The 23,788-nt window shown below is 52.0% G+C and overlaps 2 protein-coding genes across 11 annotated transcripts; one reads left to right on the forward strand and one right to left on the reverse strand.

Annotated features, from left to right (window-relative positions):
- Positions 1-3,973: 3,973 nt before the first annotated feature.
- Positions 3,974-21,818, reverse strand: NFKBID (NFKB inhibitor delta). 6 transcript variants are annotated; one of them, XM_055369063.2, is made up of 12 exons: positions 19,220-19,581; positions 18,237-18,340; positions 17,990-18,050; positions 17,169-17,374; positions 16,429-16,619; positions 16,242-16,347; positions 15,908-16,054; positions 15,734-15,785; positions 15,496-15,644; positions 9,891-10,007; positions 9,407-9,571; positions 3,974-8,104 (listed from the first exon to the last, which is right to left on the reverse strand). In XM_055369063.2, the coding sequence occupies exons 1-12, from the start codon at positions 19,476-19,478 to the stop codon at positions 8,051-8,053; spliced, it is 1,611 nt and encodes a 536-aa protein (XP_055225038.1). In that variant the 5' UTR covers positions 19,479-19,581; the 3' UTR covers positions 3,974-8,050. The 6 variants fall into 6 exon arrangements, with proteins under 6 accessions (XP_055225038.1, XP_063557344.1, XP_055225044.1 ...); XM_055369069.2 differs by lacking the exon at positions 19,220-19,581 and adding an exon at positions 21,708-21,818 and having other exon boundaries at positions 3,975-8,104; positions 16,429-16,574; XM_019016529.4 differs by lacking the exon at positions 19,220-19,581 and adding an exon at positions 19,945-20,075 and having other exon boundaries at positions 3,975-8,104.
- HCST (hematopoietic cell signal transducer) lies at positions 20,051-23,773 on the forward strand. 5 transcript variants are annotated; one of them, XM_055369073.2, is made up of 5 exons: positions 20,051-21,249; positions 22,046-22,138; positions 22,853-22,918; positions 23,274-23,405; positions 23,622-23,773. In XM_055369073.2, exons 2-5 carry the CDS (start codon positions 22,096-22,098, stop codon positions 23,660-23,662), a joined length of 282 nt encoding a protein of 93 aa, XP_055225048.1. In that variant the 5' UTR covers positions 20,051-21,249; positions 22,046-22,095; the 3' UTR covers positions 23,663-23,773. The 5 variants fall into 5 exon arrangements, with proteins under 5 accessions (XP_055225048.1, XP_063557345.1, XP_055225045.1 ...); XM_063701275.1 differs by having other exon boundaries at positions 23,625-23,773; XM_055369070.2 differs by having other exon boundaries at positions 20,051-20,654; positions 23,622-23,767.
- Positions 23,774-23,788: the final 15 nt, after the last annotated feature.

A 23,788-nucleotide genomic window follows, 5' to 3' on the forward strand; every position in this document is an offset into this window, starting at 1 on the left:
AATTTAGGCCAGGTGCGGTGGCTTACGCCTGTAATCTCAGCACTTTGGGAGGCTGAGGCGGGCGGATCACCTGAGGTCAGGAGTTCGACACCAGCCTGGCCAACATGATGAAACCCTATCTCTACTAAAAATACAAAATTAGCCGGGCGTGGTGGCGTATGCCTGTAATCCCAGCTACTTGGGGGGCTGAGGCAGAAGAATCGCTTGAACCCAGGAGGCGGAGGTTGCAGTGAGCCAAGATTGCGCCACTGCACTCCAGCCTGAGCAACAAGAGCGAAACGCCATCTCAAAAAAAAAAATTTAGAGATGGGGTCTTGCTATTTTGCCCAGGCTGCTCTCCAAGTCCTGGCCTCAAGCGATCCTCCCACCTCAGCCTCCTGAGTAGCTGGGATTACAGGCGTGCAGCACTGTGCCCAGTATTGGAATTTATACCCTCACATGTCCCATTATGCTGGCTCAGGTTAGCCCTCTACATATACAGTTATCTGTCCCAAGAGGGTGGTTAGGAGGATTTAAAGGGTTAATATTCGTGGAGCTGTTATAACTGCACCTGCCACTTAGCAAGTATTTGTTAAATAAATTTTAAAGTATTAAGGTAGCAAACACTCATATGGTGTTCACCCTGTGCCAGGCACTACTCTGAGGGCTTTACATGCACTGGCACACTTAACCATTACTCCTATGAAAGGAAAATAAATCCTGGGGGCCCCAAATCACTAAGTTAAAGGGAAAAGTCAAGCTGGGAACTGCTTAGGGCAAACCTGCCTCCCTTTCTATTCAAAATCATCCCTGTACTCACTGAGAGAGGCATATTCTGATTGCCTCCTTTGGAAAAGCTAACCAGAAACTCAAAAGGATGCAACCATTTGTCTCTCACCTACCTGTGACCTGGAAGCCCCCTCCCTGCTTTGTGTTGTCCTGCCTTTCCAGACAGAACCAATGTACATCTTAACATATGTTGATTGATGTCTCATATCTCCCTGAAATGTATAAAACCAAGTTGTACCCCGAACACCTTGGGCACATGTCGTCAGGACCTTCTAAGGCTGTGTCATGGGTGCACATCCTCAACCTTGGCAAAATAAACTTTCTGAATTAACTGAGACCTGTCTCAGATATTCGGAGTTCACATTTCCATCCAATGGAGTCAGTATTATGACTATTCCTATCTATAGATTAGGAACTGAGGCTGAGAGTCGTTACATCACATGCTCTATGTCATCATCCAGGAAGAGTCAGAGCTAAGAATTCAATCCAAGAAGCCTGGCTCCAGCATACACTCTCCTGGCCACTTTGCTAACCTGTTTAATACTCCAAGGTTGTCCAATATGGTGTTCCGATTGTGCGCTTCAAAATTCCACGTGGCTGGGCACAGTGGCACGCTGCTCTAGTCCCAGCTACCCGGGAGGCTGAGGCAAGAGGATTGCTTGAGCCCAGGGCTTCTGGACTGGAGTGCACTGTGCCACTTGGGTGTCCACACTAAGTTTGGCATCAATATGATGACCTCCTGGGAATGGGAACCGACCTAGGAAACATAGGTCAAGACTCTCATGCTGATCAGTAGTGGGATAGCACCTGTGAATAGCCACTGCGCTTCAGCCTGGGCAACATAGAGGGACCCTGTCTAAAAATAAAAATAAAAATAAATAAATAAATAAATAAATAAATAAATAAATAAATAAAATCCAAGTGATACCATTCACCTCCCAGACTTTGTAGATTTGCTTTTTTTACCACAGCTTCCCAGCAGATGGCAGTAAAGTGTCATGTTCTAACGTCAGTATCTTGCATGATTTTCTGACAGATGGTTTGGGGAGGGAGCATCTATTTCTAATTCTCCCAAAGGGCCTATGAGCTAGCTGTGGTTCTTCATAATATATAACTGTAAATATAGGTCGTGTATATTGAATATACACCTGGTAGATGTTAGGAGAAGACGCTTCATGGTGCAAGTTGGATGCAATGCCAGTTTCTGCAGAGAACTCAGTTTGCACCATCACTCTGATACTGGTTATATCTTTGGTTATACTCGGATGAGCCCAGTGGAAATCTATCACTAACACCACAGGCACCACAGGGGTTGAAAGCCGCCTTTGTATTTTCACAACCAAGAGTGATCAACAGGCTAACAACAGGTAAGGAGCTCCAAGCAGGTGAAACAGGAAAAGTAAGGCGGTTTTGCTCAATAGGGTCAGTGTGTAAAGTTTAATGGTAATACTTAGAGTATTTAATTTTAAAATGTTGTTATTCAAATTCCAGCAGGAAAAATAATTTTGCTGTTACTTATCTGATGTTCTTGCACTCCTAAGTCATTCTTTTCCCACTGAAGATGATCTTGGTAATTCTGGTTTTTTTGTTTTGTTTTGTTTTTGTTTTTGTTTTTTTTTGAGACAGAGTCTTGTCAGGCTGGAGTGCAGTGGTGTGATCTTGGCTCATAGCAACCTCCACTTCCCAGGTTCAAACAGTTCTCCCACCTCAGCCTCCCGAGTAACTGGGATTACAGGCGCCCGCCACCATGCCTGGCTAATTTTTGTATTTTTAATAGAGACGGGGTTTCACCATGTTGGCCAGGCTGGTCTTAAATTCCTGACCTCAAATGATCCACCTGCCTTGGCCTTCCAAAGTGTTGGGATTACAGGCGTGAGCCACCGTGCCCGGCCAATTTTTCTTATAATAATTCAGTTTCTACCATGTGCGTGGCTCATGCCTGTAATCCCAGCAATTTGGGAGACTGAGGTGGAAGGATCGCTTGAGTCTAGGAGCTCAAGACCAGTCTGGGCAACATAGTGAGACATAGTCTTTACAAAAAAAAAAAAAAAATTAGTCAGGCATGGTGGTGAGTGCCTGTAGTTCCAGCTACTCAGGAGGCTGAAGTGGGAGAATTGTTTGAGCCTAAGAGGTCGAGGCTGTAGACAGCCAAGGAAGACAGATTGAGACCTGGTCTCAAAATAATAATAATAATAATAATAACAATAATAATAATAATATATGGACAGGTGCAGAAGCTCATGCATGTAATCCCAGCACTTTGGGAGGCCGAGGTGGGAGGATCCCTTGAGCCCAGGAGTTCAAGACCAGCCTGGGCAACATAGTGAGACCCTGTATCTACAAAAATAAAAATGAAAAAAATTAGCTGGGTGTGGTGGCATACACCTGTGGTCCTAGCTTCTCAAGAGGCTGAGGCAGAAGGATCTCTTGAGTCCAGGCAGGAGGTGGAGGCTGCAGTGAGCTGACGTTGCACCACTGTACTCCAGCCTGAGCAACAGAGTGAGACCCTGTTCTTATTTAAAAAAAAAAAAAAAAAACCACAAAGTTTCTGAGGGACATTTTATCATGTTAGTGGGGTGGGTGTGTGCACATGTGTGTATTGATATGCATCTTAGTTTGGGCTAAGAATACCATGGGCTGGGTGGCTTAAACAACACGCATTTATTTCTCACAAGTGCTAGAGGCTGAGAAGTCCAAGATCAAGGTGCCAGCAGCTCCAAAGTCTGGAGGACTCTCTTCCTGGTTTGCAGATGGTTTTTTTTGTTTTGTTTTTTGACAAGGTCTTGTTCTGTCACCTGGCTGGAGTGCAGTGGTGCAATCACAGCTCACTGCAGCCTTGATCTCCCAGGCTGAGGCAATTCTCCTGCCTTACTCTCTCGAGTAGCTGGGACCACAGTTGTGCACCACTACACCTGGCTATTTTGTTTTTTTTTGAGTAGAGACAGGATTTCACCATGCTGCCCACGCTGTTCTCAAACTCCTGAGCTCAAGCTATCCTCCCATCCTGGCCTCCCAAAATGCTGGGATTACAGGTGTGAGCCAGTGTGCCCTGCCCAAGATGGCCATCCTCTTACTGCATCTTCATAGGGCAGAGAGTAGAGAGCAGGGAAGCCAGCTCTCTCCTGTCTCTTCTTCTTCTTCTTTTTTTTTTTTTTTTTTTTTTTGAGATGGAGTTTCACTCTTGTTGCCCAGGATGGAGTGCAATGGCATGATCTCGGGTCACCGCAATCTCCACCTCCCAGGTTCAAGTGATTCTCCTGCCTCAGCCTCCTGAGTAGCTGGGATTACAGGCATGCACCACCATGCCTGGCTAATATGTATTTTTTAGTAGAGACGGGGTTTCTCCAGGTTGGTCAGGCTGGTCTCGAACTCCAGACCTCAGATGATCCACCCGCCTCGGCCTCCCAAAGTGCTGGGATTACAGGCATGAGCCACCACGCCCAGACTCTCCCATCTCTTCTAACAAGGACATTAGTCCCATTCATGAGGGCTCCACCCTCATGACCTAACTACCTCCCAAAGGCCCATCTTCAAATACTACCCCACTGGGGCTTATGGTTTCAACAAATGAATTTTAGAGGGACACAAACATGCACTCCATAACAATACAAATTGAGATATACATCTTATATGTCAACAAAACCTCAGATGCCATCAGTGATAAAAAATAGCATTATTTTAGGTACCACAAAAGGAAAAAAAAAAGGCAAAATATAAACTATGTCACACAATTGACTATAAGATGATCCCAATTAAGTTCTTCTGTATTTTTTATTTTATTATTATTATTTATTTACTTACTTTAGAGACAGTGTCTTGCTGCCTCCCACACTGGAGTGCAGTGCTGTAATCATGGTTCACTGCAGCATCAAACTCCTGGCCTCAAGTGATCCTCCTGCCTCAGCCTCCAAAGTAGCTGGGACTACAGGCACCCACCACCATGCCCAGCTAATTTTTGTATTCTTAGTAGAGACAGGGTTTCACCATGTTGACCAGGCTGGTCTCCAACTCCTGACCTCAAGTAATCCGCCCTTCTTGGCCTCCCAAAGTGCTGGGATTACAGGAGTGAGGCACCTCGCCCAGTCCCCAGATAACTCTGTCTCCCAATATTGAGACCCTTGTGTAATGCCTCCCACACTGATCTGGGATCAATGACATGTCAACAAGTATGATACAAGCAGGGACTTGTCTCCTTGGATCTCTCCCTCTTGGAACCGCTGAGCCACCACCTGAAGTTAAGAGATCCACCTGCCCTCCTGGACTGCATGGAAAGACTCTTGGGCCACTCCTGGAAGCTCCATTATCTCAGCTGAGCTATCAGGCATGTGAGTGAAGGTGTTATGGATTTCCAGGCCAGTTGGGCCTCAGGTTGATTGCAGCCACAGGAGGAACCAAAGGGAGACAGCAGAACAGCCAGCTGAACCTGGCCTAGATTTCAGTCAGAAACAATTAAGAGGGGCTGGGCGCGGTAGCTCACACCTGTAATCCCAGCACTTTGGTAGGCCGAGGTGGGCGGATCACTTGAGGTCAGGAGTTCGAGACAAGCCTGGCCAACATGCTGGAACCCCCCCACCTCTACTAAACAAATACAAAAATTAGCTAGACGTGGTGGTGGGTGCCTGTAATCCCAGCTACTTGGGAGGCAGAGGCAGGAGAGTCGCTTGAACCTGGGAGGCGGAGGTTGCAGTGAGCAGAGATCGCGCCACTGCACTCCAGTCTGGTGAGACTGAGACTCCTTCTCAAAAAAGAAAAAAGAAAAGAAATAATTAAGAGGGTGTTGGTTTAAGCCTTAAATTTTGGGGTGGAGACATTGGCCGGAGCCCCGGAATGTGCTAACATGTACATTCGGTCTGTGGTCCATGAAAGGTTCCTAGCTGTGGGGGCTATGATGGGTCCAAGGGCTTTCTGGGATGGGGGCTCTTTGTGTGATTATATTGCAGAGGCCAGAGCAGAGGCTGTGGAGCGGGTATGAGAATGGGGTTTGGGTTTTTTTTTTTTTTTGAGACGGAATCTTGCTCTGTCGCCCAGGCTGGAGTACAGTGGTGTGATCTCGGCTCACTGCAAGCTCCGCCTCCTGGATTCACGGCATTCTCCTGCCTCAGCCTCCCAAGTAGCTGGGACTACAGGTGCCCGCCACCATGCCCAGCTATTTTTTTTTTTTTTTTTTTGTATTTTTAGTAGAGATAGGGTTTCACCGTGTTAGCCAGGATGGTCTCAATCTCCTGACTGCGTGATCCGCCCGCCTCGGCCTCCCAAAATGCTGGGATTACAGGTGTGAGCCACTGCGCCTGGCCAATTTTTTTGTATTTTTAGTAGAGACAGGGTTTCATCATGTTGGCCAGGCTGGTCTCAAACTCCCGACCTCAGGTAGTGCACCCGCCTCCGCCTCCCAAAGTGCAGGGATTACAGGCATAAACCACTGCGCCCAGCCTTGGGGGTTTTTTTGTATCTTTTTTTGAGACAGAGTCTTGCTCTGTCGCCCAGGTTGGAGTGCAGTGGCACAATCTCAGCTCACTGCAACCTCTGCCTCCCAGGTTCAAGTGAGTCTCATGCTTCAGCCTTCTGAGTAGCTGGGATTACAGGCGCACGCCACCACGCCTGGATAATTTTTGTATTTTTAGTAGAGATGGGTTATTGCCATGTTGGCCGGGCTGGTCTCAAACTCCTGACCTCAGGTGATCTGCTTGCCTCGGCCTCACAAAGTGCTGCAATTTTAAGTGTGAGTCACTGCGCCTGGCTGAGAATGGGGTTTTGTGGAAGTCTTAGTTTGGGTTTCTCCAAAAGCAGCTATGGAGGGAAGGATTGGAGGGAAAGTTCATTTGGAAGGGATGGAGAACATTGGTAGGGGAGACACGAAGAGACACAGAGAAGAAAGAGCAGCCAATAAAGGGTATTTTATCAAGCCCAAACCACTGTGGGGAACTGGGGATTCATCTGCTGGGGAACTCTGGAGCCCGCATAGGCCATGCACTTCAAAGTTAGCCCAACAGACAGGTGGGGGACTATCTCCTATCAGTAACTGGCTGAGGGCTGCTGGAGTGGGAAGTGGGCACGAACCCCCTGGCTTTCAACACTTGCCACGCTCATACCCGGGGCAGAGCCGCACCAGTGGTTTGAGATTGCCCAAAGGCAAATATTCTGGGGCTGACACCCAGGCTGGTCTCAAACTCCTGGCCTCAAGTGATCCTCACACCTTGGCCTCCTAAAGGCCAGTCCCTCTTGTGTCGCCAGGGTGAGGGTGACAGGATATGGACTTGGCACCCATGGTGGCTGCTACATTCATCCCAATATGACCCCTCAGTGGGCATCACAGCCACTCCCCTGCACCAGTGCCCCCAGAGATCAGACAACAGTGGTTCTAGTCCAAATTGAGTTTAAATTTTTTTTTTTTTTTTTTTTAAGACAGTCTCTCTTTGTCACCTAGGCTGGAGTGCAGTGGCACAATCTCGGCTCACTGCAACCTCCGCCTCCTGGGTTCAATCAATTCTTCTGCCTCAGCCTCCTGAGTAGCTGGGACTACAGGCGCACGCCACCATGTCCAGCCAGTTGTTTTTGTATTTTTAGTGGAGACAGGGTTTCACCATGTTGGCCAGGCTGGTCTCAAACTCCTCACCTCAAGTGATCCGCCCGCCTCGGCCTCCCAGAGTGTTAGGATTACAGGCATGAGCCACCAAATCTGGCCCAAATTGAGTTTAATAAAGAGCTTGAGTGATGCTCAGATTAGGGAGGGAGTGACCGGGAATGCTGGGGTCTGGAACGGGGGGCCCACCTGAGCTCTGAATCAGAGAGCAGTGGGACCTAAGGGTCCCTGATCTCAGAGGGTCCCTCCTGTCTCAGGGTGAGGACCTGAAGGGTGTGGGTCCCGGGGAGGGTGAGGAGGCCATTGTAGGAGCTTTACTGAGATGGTACTGGGATCCCCCAAGCACCACGTAGGGGGATTACATCTGGGTTTCTGGGAACGAAGAGCTGAGTTAGGGTAGAGAACCTGAAAGATCTCAGTGGGGAAAGGACTAGGGGTGCAGGGTGTTTCACAGAAACAATCAAGGGGCCTCGATTTCACAGAAATCATCAAGAGGGCTCCTTGTGGGTAGAAGAGGGGTATCACAGCACCCCAAATATTGGGGCCTGTTCACCTCTCTGCAGCCATTCTGGGGTTTTAATGTAAGACCCCAATGGCAGGATATTCCACATACATTATCATGGGTTTGCAACATTAGCATACGCTGGCTGTCCCGCAGGACGGTGGGGACTGGAAAATCAGTCCAGGGTCTGGGTTTGAGTCCTAAGAGGACAGGCCTGGCGGCGCCACACGGCTCCTCTTCAACAGCTGCCGGAGCTGTAGACAAGGCAAAGGAGGGAGAGAAGTCTGTCAGGTTGGAAGGAGAGGTGGGGAAGGCACGCCATGTGGAGGGAGGGGCTAGAGAAGAGAGGTTGAGTGGGTCCCGTTGGATTTGAAGGTCAGAGGTCCAGAGTCAAGATTTTGGAAGAGCCAGGTGCAGTGGCTCACGCCTGTAATCCCAGCACTTTGTGGGGCTAAGGTGGGCAAATCACCTGAGGTCAGGAGTTCAAGACCAGCCCAGCCAACATGGCGAAACCCCGCCTCTACCAAAGATACAAAAATTAGCCAGGCATGGTGGCGCGTGTGCCTTTAGTCCCAGCTTGGGAGACTGAGGTGGGAGAATCACTGGAACCTGGGAGGCGGAGCTTGCAGTGAGCTAAAATTGCACCACTGCACTCCAGCCTGGGTGACAAAGCAAGACTCCGCCTCCAAAAAAAAAAAAAAAAAGATTTGGGAAGGAGGCTGGGAGTGATGGTTCATGCCTGTGATCCCAACACTTTGGGAGGCCAAGGCAGGAGGATCAATTGAGTCCAGGAGTTTGAGACCAACCTGGACAACATAGTGTGACCCCATCTCTTAAAAAAAAAAAAAAAAACAAAATTAGCTGGGTGTGGTGGTGACTGCCTGTAGTACCAGCTACTGGAGAGGCTAAGGTAGGAGGATCCCTTGAGCCCAGGAGCTCGAGGCTGCAGTGAGCTGTGATCGTGCCACTGCACTCCAGCCTAGGCAACAGAGCAAGACGCTGCCTCAAAATAAATAAATAAATAAATAAATAAATAAATAAATAAATAAATAAAAATAAAGATGTGGGAAGAAGGTCAAGGCCTGGGTTCATACACTGAGAAAGGGTCAGGAAGCAGAACTTCAGTGAAGGGAAAGGGGCTGCTGGCTGGGGGTTCCCACCTGGGGGTGAGGAATGAGAGGGAATTGAAGGGAACAGGTAAGAGGTCAAAGGTCACATCTGAGGTCAGGACCCAAGGTTAGGGGCAGGGGGTAGGAGGTCACACTTGGGGGGATCAAAGGTCACACCTTGAGGTCAAGCAAGATTCAGGGTTGGGAATACAGGTCACACTGTGAGGTCAGGGTTGGGGTAGAGATCAGAGAAGTCACCATTCTGGGGTAAGGGATGAAACACTGAGGTCAGAGGTCACATTATAGAGTCAGGGTTGCCTGAGGGCTGAAGTCACCTTCCAAGATTATAAGTCATTCTCTGAAAGTGAGCATTGGGTGGGGCAGGGAGGTCATCCTGTGCCCGAGAGCTCAGAGGCCACTCTACAGGCAGGCTCAGTGCTTACTTACCCCCTCAGGGCCCGGCCCGGGCCGCAGCAGGTGAACGGGCTGCTCATTCTCCAGGTTGCGCAGTGTGGGGTCCGCCCCAGCTGCCAACAGGTGCCGCACGATGGACTCCTGGGCCGGCCCAGGGGGCAGGGCAGCCGCCATGTGGAGGGCTGTGTTCCCGTGGGCCTGGAAAAGTAAGGGGAGGGCTGGTGGGGATCTGGGCTCAGCTGGCCCAGGCCTCTAAACTGCACTTCAATTTCTGCCTTGTCTACGTCCTACACTTGTCGTTTCACATCCCAGACCTCCCCCGGCCACAGCGACGCTGCATGCATCCCTGTGTCCACGGACTACATGTTCTGGGGCAATCTGTGTCTGCTTCCTACACATTCCCCTGCAGATCCCACACATCGTCCCCTCCACGTCCACAGCCCCCAGGACCCCTAACATCCCACTGCCCCCTCTACCGTATCCCACACAATCTGCACTTCCCAGCCCCAGCTCCCACCTTCATGTTGACAAAGGTCCGCAGGTCTCCCCGGGGCAGCTCCAGCAGCAGCTGAACCAGAGTGGGGTTGGCAGCCTGCACGGCCAAGTGCAGAACTGTCTTGTTGCTCTTGATCTCCTGAGGGGAAGGGAATGGCAGAGGTCAGGGCCAGCCTCACACCTAGGTGCCCTCCCACAGAATCCAGGAGTCTTTAAAGACCCTGACCCTTGGCGGAGTGCGGTGGTTCACGCCTGTAATCCTAGCACTTTGGGAAGCTGAAGAAGGAGGATCACTTGAGGCCAGGAGCTGCAGACCAGCCTGGACAACACAGCAAGACCTCATCTCTACAAAAAATAGAAAAATTAGCCAGGCATGGTGGTGCACACCTGTAGTCCCAGCTGCTTGGGAGGCTGAGGCAGGAGGTTCATTTGAGCCTAGGAGTTCAAGGCTGCAGTGGGCCATGACCACGCCACTACACTCCAGCATGGGTGACAGAGTGACACTCTATCTCAAAATTAATAAATAAATAAGATGCTGGCCCTCTTCTGCGAGCCCCACCAAGAGTGCCTTATTCAGTTGTATGTCTTGTGCACCACACAACACCACGTCTCAGGGTGTACCATTCACACCATACACCTTCCAGAACTGTACATTTCTCATGACAATTTTCCCACCAGCGTCTGAGAAAGAGACTCCTTTTCCAGTTCTTCAAAGCAACTGCCTTAGCTACCTGCCCTCCATTCAACACATTAAACTGCATCCCGACCCACACAGACTGTACTTTATCTACAAGCACAGGAGTTGGCAGCATTAATCAGTGGACTAGCTAATATTGCAATACTGCACCACAATACTGAGCTGTTCCCATCATATTTGGGGGAAAATAAAAGACATTTTCTAAAATGAAACCTTTTTATGTGTCTTTAAGGAGTTTGTAATGATAATGAATGTTAAACATTTTATGTGCTGATAACAGGGCAAAACCACCTAGTTTGCTCGTCCAAAAAATGATGAAGACAAAACCAAAGCTCTAGATTAAGAGTGATTTGAAAAGACATAACATCATAATATGTGTGCTTATTTGGATCTTGATTTTTTTTAATGAAAAAAATTATCCTTTTACAGCCAAAAGGGAATTTGACTACAGCCAGGATATTTGGTATTACAAGAAAATCTTTAATTTTTTAAAGACAGAGCAATGATACTGAGGTTTAAAAAGTTCTTTTTTTTCGAAGGGCGCAGGGGCTCATGCCTGTAATCCCAGCACTTTGGAAGGCCAAGGAGGGCGGATCACTTGAGGTCAAGAGTTCGAGACCAGCCTGGCCAACATGGTGAAACCGTCTCTACTAAAAATACAAAAATTAGCCAGGCGTGGTGGCACATGCCTATAATCCCAGCTACTTGGGAGGCTGAGACACAGGAATAGCTTGAACCCGGGAGGCAGAGGTTGCAGTGAGCCAAAATCACACCATTGCAATCCAGCCTGGGCAACAGAGTGAGACTCCATCTCAAAAAAAAAAAAAAGCTGTTTTTTGTTTGTTTTTTGAGACAGGGTCTCGCTCTGTTGCCCAGGCTGGAGTGCAGTGGTGTGACCAAGGCTCACTGCAGCCTCAACCTACTGGGGTCGAGTGATCCTCCCACCTTAGCCTCCCCAAGCACTGGGATTACAGGGAAAGAGTTCTTATCTTTTATTATTGTTGTTGTTGTTGAGAGACAGGGTCTTGCTCTGTTACCCAGGCTGGAGTGCGGTGGCAAAATCATGGCTCACTGCAGCCTTGACCTCCCCAGGTTCAGGTGATCCTCCCACCTCAGCCTCCTGAGTACCTGGGACCACAGGCATGTGCCATCAAGCCCAGCTAATTTTTGTATTTTTTTTTAGGGATGGGGTCTCCCTATGTTGCCCAGGTTGGTCTCGAACCCTGAGCTCGAGCAGTCCGCCCACCTGAGCCTCCCAAAGTGCTTGGATTACAGGCATGAGTCACCGCACCCAGCCATCTTTCTTATTTTTAAAAAACTTATTATTATTACTAAAAATACAAAAATTAGTGGGGTGTGATAGCACATGCCTATAGTCCCAGCTACTCGGGAGGCTGAGGCAGGAGAATCACTTGAACCTGGGAGGTTGCAGTGAACCAAGACTGTGTCACTGCACTCCAACCTGGGCGACAGAGCGAGACTCCATCTCAAAAAAAAAAAAAAAAAAAAAATTATTTGTCCTTTTTTCAGAGAAATACTCCCTGATTTCTGAGTTCTCCCAGAACCCTACCACACAGTTAATTCTTCCTCTTCATCATTTCTTGCTCAACTTAAATGTAATTTCCTCAGAACGACCTTCATTGTGAGCCCCACATCCAATATAAAGCCAATCTTTTTATTGTCTAAGAGCTCCTTCTACATTTCCGAGGCAGCTCTCATCCCAATTTGTAATTATGTTCAGTTCTTTGTTTACTTATCATCTCCTCTCTTTTCCATTAAATTGTAATGTCTAAAAGTACAAGAAAGTGGTCTTTTCTTATTAAAACATTATAGGTAGCTGGGCATAGCAGCTCACGCCTGTAATCCCAGCACTTGGGAGGCCAAGGCTGGGGGATCACTTGGGCCCAGGAGTTCGAGACCAGCCTGGGCAACATAGTGAGACCCCCCCCCCTCTACAAAAAATATAAAACAATTAGCCGGGTGAGGTGGCTCCTGCCTGTAGTCCCAGCTACTTAGGAGGCTGAGGTGGAAGGAATGTTTGAGGTCAGGAAGTCGAGGCTGCAGTGATTCGTGACTGCACCACGGCACTCCAGCCTGGGTGACAAAGCCAGACCCTGTCTCTAAAAAACAAACAAACAAAAAGCAACTTTATGCCCCATCACTAGCACACTGGTAGCCACATCATATGTGTCCAAAATTCTGAGTGAAGAAACGAATCAATTACCAAAGTATCAATTTCACCTTCTCTGTATTGCCCAAATGATCACTTAGCTCTACTTTGCAACCATTAAGAGCCTAGATTACCATCATTCATTTCCTGACCCCGCTAATGCCTTATCTTGTCTCTACTCAGTCATGCCCGTCCTTCCTACAGTCCATCCCCACCATCTAGCTAACTCTGCTAAACACCGTTATTCTTTAAAGATATACAAATATTTTTGAAAAAAATACGTGTTGGAATTTGCTTAAAAATCACATGAAAGTGAGAGGCCACGCACAGTGACTCACGCCTGTAATCCCAGCACTTTGGGAGGCCGAGGCAGGTGGATCACGAGGTCAGGAGATCGAGACCATCCTGGCTAACACGGTGAAACTGCATCTCTACTAAAAATGCAAAAATTTAGCCGGGCGTGGTGGCGGGTGCCTATAGTCCCAGCTACTCAGGAGGCTGAGGCAGGAGAATGGTGTGAACCCGGGAGGCGGAGCTTACAGTGAGCCGAGATTGCACCACTGCACTCCAGCCTGGGTGACAGAGCGAGAGCCATCTCAAAAAAAAAAAAAAAAAAAATCACTTGAAAGTGAGAGAGTGGATGGGGCAGGACTGGCCATGAGTGGCTGGTTATTGATGTTGGACATATGGAGTTCATTCTACTATTTTCTATATTTTATTGGTGTTCAACATTCTTTAACTAAAAAAAATTTTTCGGCTGAGTGCAGTGGCTTATGCCTGTAATCCCAGCACTTTGGGAGGCCAAGGTGGGCGGCTCACCTGAGGTCAGGAGTTTGAGAGAACAGCCTGGCCAACATAGTAAAACCCCGTCTCCATTAAAAATACAAAAAAATTAGCCAAGCGTGGTGGTGCATGCCTGTAGTCCCAGCTACTCAGGAAGCTGAGGCAGGAGCATGGCTTGAACCCGGGAGGCAGAGGTTGCAGTAAGCCGAGATCGTGCCACTGCACTCCAGCCTGGGTGACAGAGTGAGATTCCATCTCAATAAATAAATAAACATTTTTTGTGGATGTTTAATTCTCTCAGCCAGCCTATGAAGGAGCTACTGTCACAGGAAAGGAACAGAACATAATTAAAAGCTAGGTTGTAAAGTCAGACTACCTGGGTTCTAATTCTCTCTCTGACAGTCACAAGCTATAAGATTTTTCAGGCTAGGTGCAGTGGCTCACAACTGTAATCCCAGCACTTTCAGAGGCAGAGGTGGAAGGATTGCTTGAGCTCAGGAGTTTGAGACCAACCTGGCCAATATAGTTAGACCCTACCTCTACAAAAAAGTAGCCAGGCATGGTGGTGCATGCCTGTGATCACAGCTACTTGGGAGGCTGAGGTGGGAGGATCACTTAAGTGCACAAGGTCAAGGCTGCAATAAGCTGTCATCATGCCACTGCACTCCAGCCTGAGTGACAGAGTGAGACCCTGTCTCAAAGAGATTTTTGAGGCCAGGTGCAGTGGCTCACGCTTGTAATCCCAGCACTTTGGGAAGCCGAGGCAGGAAGATCACCTGAGGTCGGGAGTTCGAGACCAGCCTGACCAACATGGAGAAACCCTGTCTCTACTAAAAATACAAAATTAGCTGGACGTGGTGGTGGGAACCTGTAATCCCAGTTACTCGGGAGGCTAAGGCAGGATAATTGCTTAAACCCAGAAGGCGGAGGTTGTGGTGAGCCGAGATCACACCATTGCACTCCAGCCTGGGCAACAAGAGCAAAACTCCGTCTCAAAAAGAAAAAAAAAAAAGATTTTTGATTTCCCGTGCCTCAGTTTCCTTATCAGTAAAATAGAGAGAATAGAGTACACATGTCAAAGGGTGTTTGTGAGGTTTCAATAAGCTAATCTATGAAACTCAGTGCTTGATGAATGAATAGTAAGTGCTTGATAACATACCCTAAGGTCAGTAATATTATTCCCAGTTAACAACTAGGGGCCAGGCACAGTGGCTCACGCCTGTAATCGCAGCACTTTGGGAGGCCAAGGTGGGAGGATCATTTGAGGTCAGGAGTTTGAGACCAGCCTGGCCAACACAATGAAAGCTCACTTCTACTAAAATACAAAAAAAAAAAAAAAAATAGCCGGGCATGGTGGCGTGCGCCTATAGTCCCAGCTACTCAGGAGGCTAAGACAGGAGAATCACTTGAACCTGGAAGGCAGAGTTTGCCGTGAGATGAGATTGCACCACTGCACTCTAGCCTGGGCTACAGAGTGAGACCCTGTCTCAAAAACAAAAAAACAAACAAACAAAAAAACCCTGCTGGGCGCGGTGGCTCACGCCTGTAATCACAGCACTTTGGGAGGCCAAGGCAGGTGGATCACCTGAGGTCGGGAGTTCGAGACCAGCGAGACCAACGTGGAGAAAGCCTGTCTTTACTAAAAATACAAAAAAATTAGCCAGGCGTGGTGACTCATGCCTGTAATCCCAGCTACTCAGGAGGCTGAGGCAGGAGAATCACTTGAACCCGGGATGCAGAGGTTGCGGTGAGCCAAGATCACACCATTGCACTCCAGCCAGGGCAACAAGAGCAAAACTCCATCTCAAAACAAACAAACAAACAAAAAACCCCTAAGGCACAGAGAAGTGAAGTAACATGTTCAAGGGCACGCAGCAAGGAAGAGGCAAAGTCAGCATTTGCCTGGAGCTCCCGGACATCCAAGTGGCCCCATTCCACACGATCTCCCAGGGACTGACCGCCCACACCCCCACTCACCTGGCTGGTGTGATTAGCACCCATTTGCAGCAACATGTGGACACAATCCAGCCTGTCTCGGGCCTGTGTGCTCAGCACCCGGGGACAGAGGTCGGAAGGGCGCATAGCAACGTTAAGGGCCAGGATGGCCGTGTGGAGCGGGGTGAGGCCTGCAGAATGGAGACAGTGAGGGACCCGCATCTGCACCCACCTCGCCCAGCCACACCAACCACACCAGCCCTGCCCACACCCAACTTACCCTCAAAGTCTCTGGCTTCCAGGTCAACCTGGACCCCGGAGTTAAGCACAGCCTGGGAGGAAGAGAAGGTAGACTGCTGGGTAAGGGTATCCCCTGGCCTCCTGGCCCTGGAAGCCAAAATCTGGGCAACCAGTCTACCCCCCAGACAAACCCCTGCCTGCCAGCTGGCCATACCAAGAGAACTCCTGGGAGCCCGTAGGTAGCGGCCACGTGCAAGACCGAACGTCCCTGATGGTCAGCGGCATTGGGCTCTGCTCCCAGGTTCAACAGATCCTCCACAATCAGGGGCTGGTTGGCAGCAGCCGCCACCAGGAGAGGGGTCTGCAGACCACAGGAGAAGTCAGGTTGGGCTCCTGGTTCCCTCCTGTCAGAAAACCAGGCTCCCAGCCCCATCTCCCCTCAGCCCCAGGAGCTCACCCCCCATTCCCCTCTTCTCTAGGATCCAGGGGTCCAGGCCCCAGGCTCCTTCCTCCCCTGAACCCAGGAGAGTTCAGGCCCCAAGCCTCACCTTGCCCTTATGCTCACGAATGTCAAGACGCCGGTACACCTGGAGCACCTCAGCCGCAGCATATGCCGCCCAGCGCAGCCCGCGAGCCGCAAACAGGTGAAGGAGCCTGAGGACAGGTGGGGGACAGCCGTGAGAACAGCCCCCGCCAAGCCAAGAGTCTGCAGACAACCCCATCCCTTATACTCACGTGTCCCCCTCCTCATCCTGGGCCAGCAGCTGCTGTGGCCCCAAAGCCAGCATGTGAGCTCGGGCCGCCTCCAGCGATGGTCCAGGGACCACAGCGGGGAACTGTGGGGGTCCCGAAGGGGGTGCAGAAACTCTCCAGGGTCCAGCCTGTGGCAGAGAAGATCCTACATAGAACTGGGTGTCTGGGGGGTCCTGGAGGGTGCAGGTGGTGGGAAGACCCAGTCAGCTGAGAATTCCTCCATCCCAAGCCACCACACACACATCTGCATGCAGAGCCCCTGGGTATCCCATCTATGCCAAGTGACCTTGGACCTTTAGGCCTCAGTTTTGCCCACCTGGAAAAGGGGATTTTTTTTTTTTTCGGTGACAGAGTCTTGCTCTGTCACCCAGGCTGGAGTGCAGCAGTGCAATCTCTACTCACTGCAATCTCTACCTCCTGGGTTCAAGCAATTCCCCCGCCTCAGCCTCCCGAGTAGCTAGGATTACAGGCGTGCGCCACCACACCCAGCTAATTTTTTTATTTTTGGTTTCACCATGTTGGCCAAGCTGGTCTCAAACGCCTGACCTCAAGTGATCCGCCTGCCTTAGCCTCCCAAAGTGTTGGGATTACAGGCGTGAGCCACCACGCCCGGCCTGGAAAAGGGAATCGTAACTGAGCTCCAGACATCTCAGAATACTGCAGGAGTGCAACTGCGAATTTTTAGGGGCCCTTCAGCATCCTGTACCCACTCTGTATCTCACCTCCATGCCCTGGGGAAATGGGCACGGCTGCCCTGGGTCCGAGGGTGGGTAGAAGTCAGGAGGCAGGAAATTTTCGGCAGCAGAAGCAGGGCAAGAGTAGGGGCTGTCAGTGTAGGCAGCATGCGTGTTGGGGTCCCAGTCTGGAAAGCCCAGGCTGCTAAGTCCAGAACCCACAGTCTCCGAGTGTGCTGGGAAGGGAGGGTGGCCTGCGTGTAAGAGGAGGGGCAGGGGCAGGTCTGGTTACCAGAGTTGGGGACGTCACATCCAGGGCTAGAGGGCCTAGTGTCTCCCAAGGTACTGAGAGTTAGTACTTCTGGGACACCAAGCGCCTGGGACCTGGATTCCTGGGACACTGAGGAATTGAGGGCCTGGACTCCTGGGGCACTAAAAAGGCTGAGCCTGGGCCCTGGGGCTCCGTAGGACTATGTGCATAGACTACTGGACTCAGAGAACCTAGGAAATCAGACTGCTACTGAGTTCCAGCAAGAATGAGGGCCTACCAGCCTAGGCAACATAGCCAGACCCCGTTTCTACAAAAATTTAAAAAATTAGCCAAGCAAGGTGGCATCGCCTGTGGTCCCAGCTACTTGGGAGGCTGAGGCGGGAGGATCACTTGAGCCCAGAAGGTTGAGGCTGCAGTGAGCCAGATAGCGCCACTGCACTCCAGTGCCAGGGTAACAGAGTGAGATCCTGTCTCAGGAAAAAAAAAAAAAAGGGAAGAATGAGGGCCTAACCCCCTGGTGTCCCAAAGTTCTGAGAGCTGCGATGTCTGCGTCCCTTAGGGAAGGGGGATGGGGAGGCCGGGAGCTGAGAGAACTTACCAGTCACAGCCTCATTCACAGATGGGGTCAGGGGCTGCTCTGGGGGAGGGAGAAATTGTCCCTGTAGAGACAAAAGCAAAAAGGAACCCAGGTGACTTTATCTAGCAGATTCCTCCGGGTCTGTCTCGGATCTATAAGACATTTCGGTCAGGACCACCCCTCTCATCAGCCCCGAGGGCCCGGCAAGCCGCTGAGTCCCTACGGGACAGCACGGGGCCTCCGGAGAGCTGTGGCTCCCTGGCCTCACCTGCACCCCGCCAGCGTCGGGCTGCTGCTGCTGGCGGCGCCTCTGCTCTTCCAGAAGCTTCTTCACGGTTTGCGTTGGGCAGTGGCTGCGCTCACCCCTGCTCACTGTGCGGGAGAGGAGAGGGGGAAGTCATCAAGGGTCGTTAAGTCACCTAAATGCCGCGGGGGTGGCGCGCGGGGAGTGGGTTTGGGCACCCTCCTCGCCCTCCCGCGCGGAAAAACTGGCACATAGATGCCGCCTGACTCCTCCAAAGCCATTAGAAGATTTGGGGTGGGGCATCCGCCTCCGCCGTTTCCTTCCTTTTGCTCCGCACTTTCCCTCTGACCCAACTTTCCACCACCGTCGCGGAAAGTGAGGAAGGGGGAGGAGGACACCCCTCTGCAGCAACCACCCCACTTCCGTAAAAACATTCCACCCCCAGATATCCAAGTTTTGAAGTCAGCGGGTTGGTGGGGGGCCGGCGCCAGGCGTCACTCCCTAGACGCACATCCAGGTTCCCAACATTTTTTTCCCTAGAACCTGACCCGGAAATCAGGAGTCCCCAGCGCCCCTCCTCGAGAAGTCAAAGGCCTCACCCCGGGCCGGGAGCGGTGGCTCATGCCTGTAATCCCAACACTTTGAGAGGCCAAGGGGGGCGGATCACCTGAGGTCAGGTGGCCAACACGGTGAAACCCCGTCTCTACTAAAAATACAAAAATTAGCCGGGCGTGGTGGCAGGCGCCTGTATATCCCAGGTGAGGCAGGGGAAACACTTGAACCCGGGAGGCGGAGGTTGAGGTTGCAGTAAGCGGAGATCGCGCTACTGCACTCCATCCAGCCTGGGCGACAGAGAGAGACTCCATTAAAAAAAAAAAAAAAAGGCCCATCCGTACAGTCTCTTTTTCAGGCCCCAGGAATCTGGACCCTCAGTTCCTTCCTCTCTAGGACCTGGGAGCCCCAGTTCCCAAACTCCTTCCCACGACCCAGAAAGACAGAACCCTCACCCTTCCGAGCCTGGGTTCCGGCGGAGGAAGGGTTAAGTGGGGATTGCGCGGGGCGGGGGCGGGAGGAGGTGGCTCGGAAACAGCCCCGACGCGGCGCGCTGACGCCACGGCGCTCACGCAAGGGAATCTTCCATCCTCCCCTTCCCCCAGGTCCTGTACCCCAGGTGTCCTGCTCCGAGGCGGGGCGCGCGGCCGAGCGTGGCGCTCGTGGAATCCCCGCGCAAGGGGAATTCCTGCTCAGCCCGGCACGGGTGGCCATCCGGAAATCCCAGGGCGGGGCAGAGGCAGGGTCACCGCCAGCGTAGACCCTGAGGCCAGGCTCCGGACCCTTCCCCACCGAGACCCACGCCGATTTTAAGCAACCACGCCCACCCCCCACCCCCCCGCACTCAGCCTAGTCCCTGCTTCTAGGGGTAGGAGTCTCGGCTGCCAGCAACCCCTAGCACCTCCAAGGACCCAGAGATCCAGCCTCCCAGCCCTTGCACCCTCGGGGCCCTGCGATCCTGGATCCCCAGACCCCTGCACCCCCAGGACCCAGAAGTCTGGGATCCCAGCCGCCCCTCCGTCACGATCCACGATCCCCTCCTCCTCCAAACACCTAGGGCCCTCAGTCTCGGGATAAAGGACTGACGCTTCAGCTCCGTCCCTCAGGGCCTCGGGGGTCTTTCGATCCTCAGTCCCTCACTCTCTTAGGGGGCCGAACGCGTCCTGCCCGCACCCATTACCTCGGGGATTCCGTGGCGTGGATTGCGGGCCCCCAGGGCCGCGGCCTCGGCGCTGCGCCAGCCTCGCTGTTTCCCCCGCGGAGCCGCCGCCGGGTCCCCGATCTTGGGTCCGGTACCCGCGAGTTTTTAAACTAGGGGTTATGGCACCGCCCAGTCCTGGGCAGGGCCCGCCCACAGGCCTGGGAGTCCCCGGGTCGCGCTCCGGCGAACGCAGTCCCTGAATGGGCGCGGCGGACTTGGGAGGCGGACTACTCAGTCCCCCCGGGAAGGAGGGAGCTGGGGGTCCAGATCTTTACTCTGAAGGAGCCTAGGGCACCGGGCTCCAAGAGGAGGGAGACACCGGGGGGCCTGGATTTCTTTTCTTTTCTTTTTCTTTTTTTTTCTTTTCTTTTCTTTTCTTTTTTTTTTTTTTTTTGTTGTTGTTTTTGAGAAGGAGTCTCTGTCGCCCAGGCTGGAGTGCAATGGTGCGATCTCTGCAAACTCCGCCTCCTGAATTCAAGCGATTCTCCTGCCTCAGCCTCCCGAGTACACTACAGGCGCTGGACACCATGCCTGGCTAATTTTTGTATTTTTAGGAGAGATGGGGTTTCACCGTGTTGGCCAGGCTGGTCTCGAACTCCTGGCCTCAGGTGACCCGCCTGCCTTGGCCTCCCAAAGTCCTGGGATTACAGGCTTCAGCCATGGTGCCTGGCTGGGGGCTGGATTTCTGGGTCTGTGTCTAAGGGGGTGCTGGAGGCTTTGTCTCCTGGGTCCTGCCCATGGGGGTAGGGGTAGGAGTGGGGATGGAGATGGGGTGGGGGCAGGGAGAGTATTACTGGGTCCAGAGGGAGGCAGGACTGGGGGTCTAGACTCCCAGAGGAAGGGTCTGTGGGTAAGGGTATAGGGTGTGGCTCAATTTCTCCCTCTCCCCTACCTCACCCTTTTTAGAGGTCTGCTTTCATTTACTCATTCATCATTTAAAATAATTTATTGCAGCAGAGGAGGCATTTTGCTGTGTATTGTGAACTAAGCAGACAGGAATTCCCAGCCCTGGAGCTGGCATTCCAGTGGGAGGCCACTCTCAGTTTCACTTGGTGACCTTTCACAGCACTGACCATGTTGGCCCTATTTCTCCCCTGCTTGCTTGCTTTTCTATTTTATTTTATTTTATTTTATTATTACATTTTTATTGTTAGAGAGAGGGTCTCATTCTGTCACCCAGGCTGGAGTGCAGTGGCAAAGTGGTGAGATCTCGGCTCACTGCAACCTCCACTTGCCTCAGTCTCCCAAGTAGCTGGGATTACAGGAGCCTGACACCATGCCCGGGTAATTTTTGTATTTTGGTAGAGACGGGGTTTCACCATATTGGCTTGAACTCCTGATCTCAGGTGATCCCCCCACCTTGGCCTCCCAAAGTGCTGGGATTACAGGCATGAGCCACTGCAGTGGCCTCTCCCCTGCTTTCAAGATGCCATGCTCTCAGGGGTCCCCTCCCTCTTTCTCCATTTCCCTGGCAAAGTTCCTCCTCTTCCCCCATTCAGTGTGTGTTGTGATAGGGGCAGAATCCTGTCTGCACTCACTTCCTTGGTGATCTCACCCAGTCTTGTGGCTTTGAGTACCATCCATAAGCCATCAACCCCCAAATTTACATCTCCAGACCAGCCTTATCCCCTGAACTCCTAAATGCAGTGAGGTTATTCAGCATCTCCACAGGGAGATTGTCAGGCATTTCCAACCCTGTATGCCCAAACCTCGTCACTTTCCCCGCAAACCCACTTCCCTACCTTTCATCTCTGCCAGCAGACACTCCCATCTTCTCAGCGTTTCACGCCAGAAGACTTGGCTGTCTAGGATCCCTCTCAAACACACCCACATCCATTTAATCAGCAAATTTTGTTGGCCCTACCTCCAAAATATTTCCAGATCTCCCTAGCCCGCACACCCTTGCCACCTGTCATTCCCACTTGGACCAGGCCAGCAGCCTCCCTGGTCTCTGACCCTCCCCCTGAGTTCTTTCACCAAAGGCAGTAACGGAGACACCCCCTCAACACACACAGGAAGCAGATGGTCTTGACACCAGCAGGGTGACATCCGCTATTGCTACTTCTCTGCTCCCCCACAGTTCCTCTGGACTTCTCTGGACCACAGTCCTCTGCCAGACCCCAGTCCACCATGATCCATCTGGGTCACATCCTCTTCCTGCTTTTGCTCCCAGGTGAAGCCAGTGGTTACAGGGGATGGTAGGCAGAGCGTTTGTGAGATGGGTGCTTGGGTGACGTCTGCAGGGACGGGTGATGAAAGTGGAGTTCTTCTCCCTGCACCCCTTCCCTTCTGGGAGATCCATTCTGCTTCAGGGCCTGGGTCCTTGGGGGCGGAAGGGGGTGAGACAGGGAGTTCTGGAGGGTCTGCCTGTTAGCGTCCCCTTCTCATGGCTGGGTCTCTGCTGCCACTTCCAATTTCTTGTCACTCTCCATGTCTCTGGGAGTCCCCTTCCCGTGTGGCCCTGTTCCATCTCTCCAGCCTGGAGATTACTTCTCAGGACACTACCTTTACTTCTCTACGCCCTATTTTTTGGTTTGTTTATTTTGAGATGGGGTCTTGCTCTGTTGTCCAGGCTGGAGTGCAGTGGCACAATCACGGCTCACAGCAGCCTTGACTTCCTGGGCTCAGGTGATCCTCCCAGCTCAGCCTCCCGAGTAACTGGGATTACAGGTGTGAACCAACACTTCCAGCTAATTTTTGTATTTCTTGTAGAGACGAGGTCTCACTATGTTGCCCAGGCTGGTCTCGAACTCCTGGGCTCAAGCGATCTTCCTGCCTCGGCCTCCCAAAGTGCTGGGATGACAGGCGTGAGCCACGGTGCCAGGATGAGCATTCTGTTTTGTGGACCTTCTCTCCACCCTCATCCACCTTCTTTCTCTTTCCACAGTGGCTGCAGCTCAGACGACCCCAGGAGAGAGATCATCACTCCCTGCCTTTTACCCTGGCACTTCAGGTATCACTTCCACCCCAGAAGCTTGGCCAGAGGCTCCCAGAACACCCCAGTGGTTCTCCAGGTCACCATCCCACCTCCCGTCCCCAAATCAGAGGATCCGTGTCCTTCTCCGAGTCCCAGAATCAGCGACCCCCAGCCTGTGTTCAGGAGCACCCCGTGTGCCCGCCGCACAGCCCCGAGGGTCCTGGGACACCCCAGCCTCTCTGCATCTGTCTCCCGTTTCATTCCCCAAGCGCAACCCCAAGGAACCTGGGACCCGCCCCCTCGCAGGGGACTTCCTCTCTGCCTGTGGCCAAAGCACAGCCCCAGGACGCAGAGCTTGAGTTGTCTCCCTGTTCCGGCCCCCACTCTCCAGGCTCCTGTTCCGGATGTGGGTCCCTCTCTCTGCCGCTCCTGGCAGGCCTCGTGGCTGCTGATGCGGTGGCATCGCTGCTCATCGTGGGGGCGGTGTTCCTGTGCGCACGCCCACGCCGCAGCCCCGCCCAAGGTGAGGGCAGAGATGGGCGGGGCCTGGAGGGTGTATAGTGTCCCTAGGGAGGGGGTCCCAGGGAGGGGGCCCTTGGGGAAGCCCTGGAGGAGGTGCTGGGGAAACCCTGGGGGAGGTGCCTTGGGGAACCCCTGAGGAAACCCCTGAAGCAGGGGGTCCCCAGGGAAGTGGAGATATGGGTGGTCAAGCTTCATGCTTTCTCTCCCCTATCCCCAGAAGATGGCAAAGTCTACATCAACATGCCAGGCAGGGGCTGACCCTCCTGCAGCTTGGACCTTTGACTTCTGACCCTCTCATCCTGGATGGTGTGTGGTGGCACAGGAACCCCCGCCCCAACTTTTGGATTGTAATAAAACAATTGAAACACCTGTAGTCATATTCTT

Source organism: Gorilla gorilla, chromosome 20 (genome assembly GCF_029281585.2).
Source record: "Gorilla gorilla gorilla isolate KB3781 chromosome 20, NHGRI_mGorGor1-v2.1_pri, whole genome shotgun sequence".
Taxonomy (NCBI): domain Eukaryota; kingdom Metazoa; phylum Chordata; class Mammalia; order Primates; family Hominidae; genus Gorilla; species Gorilla gorilla.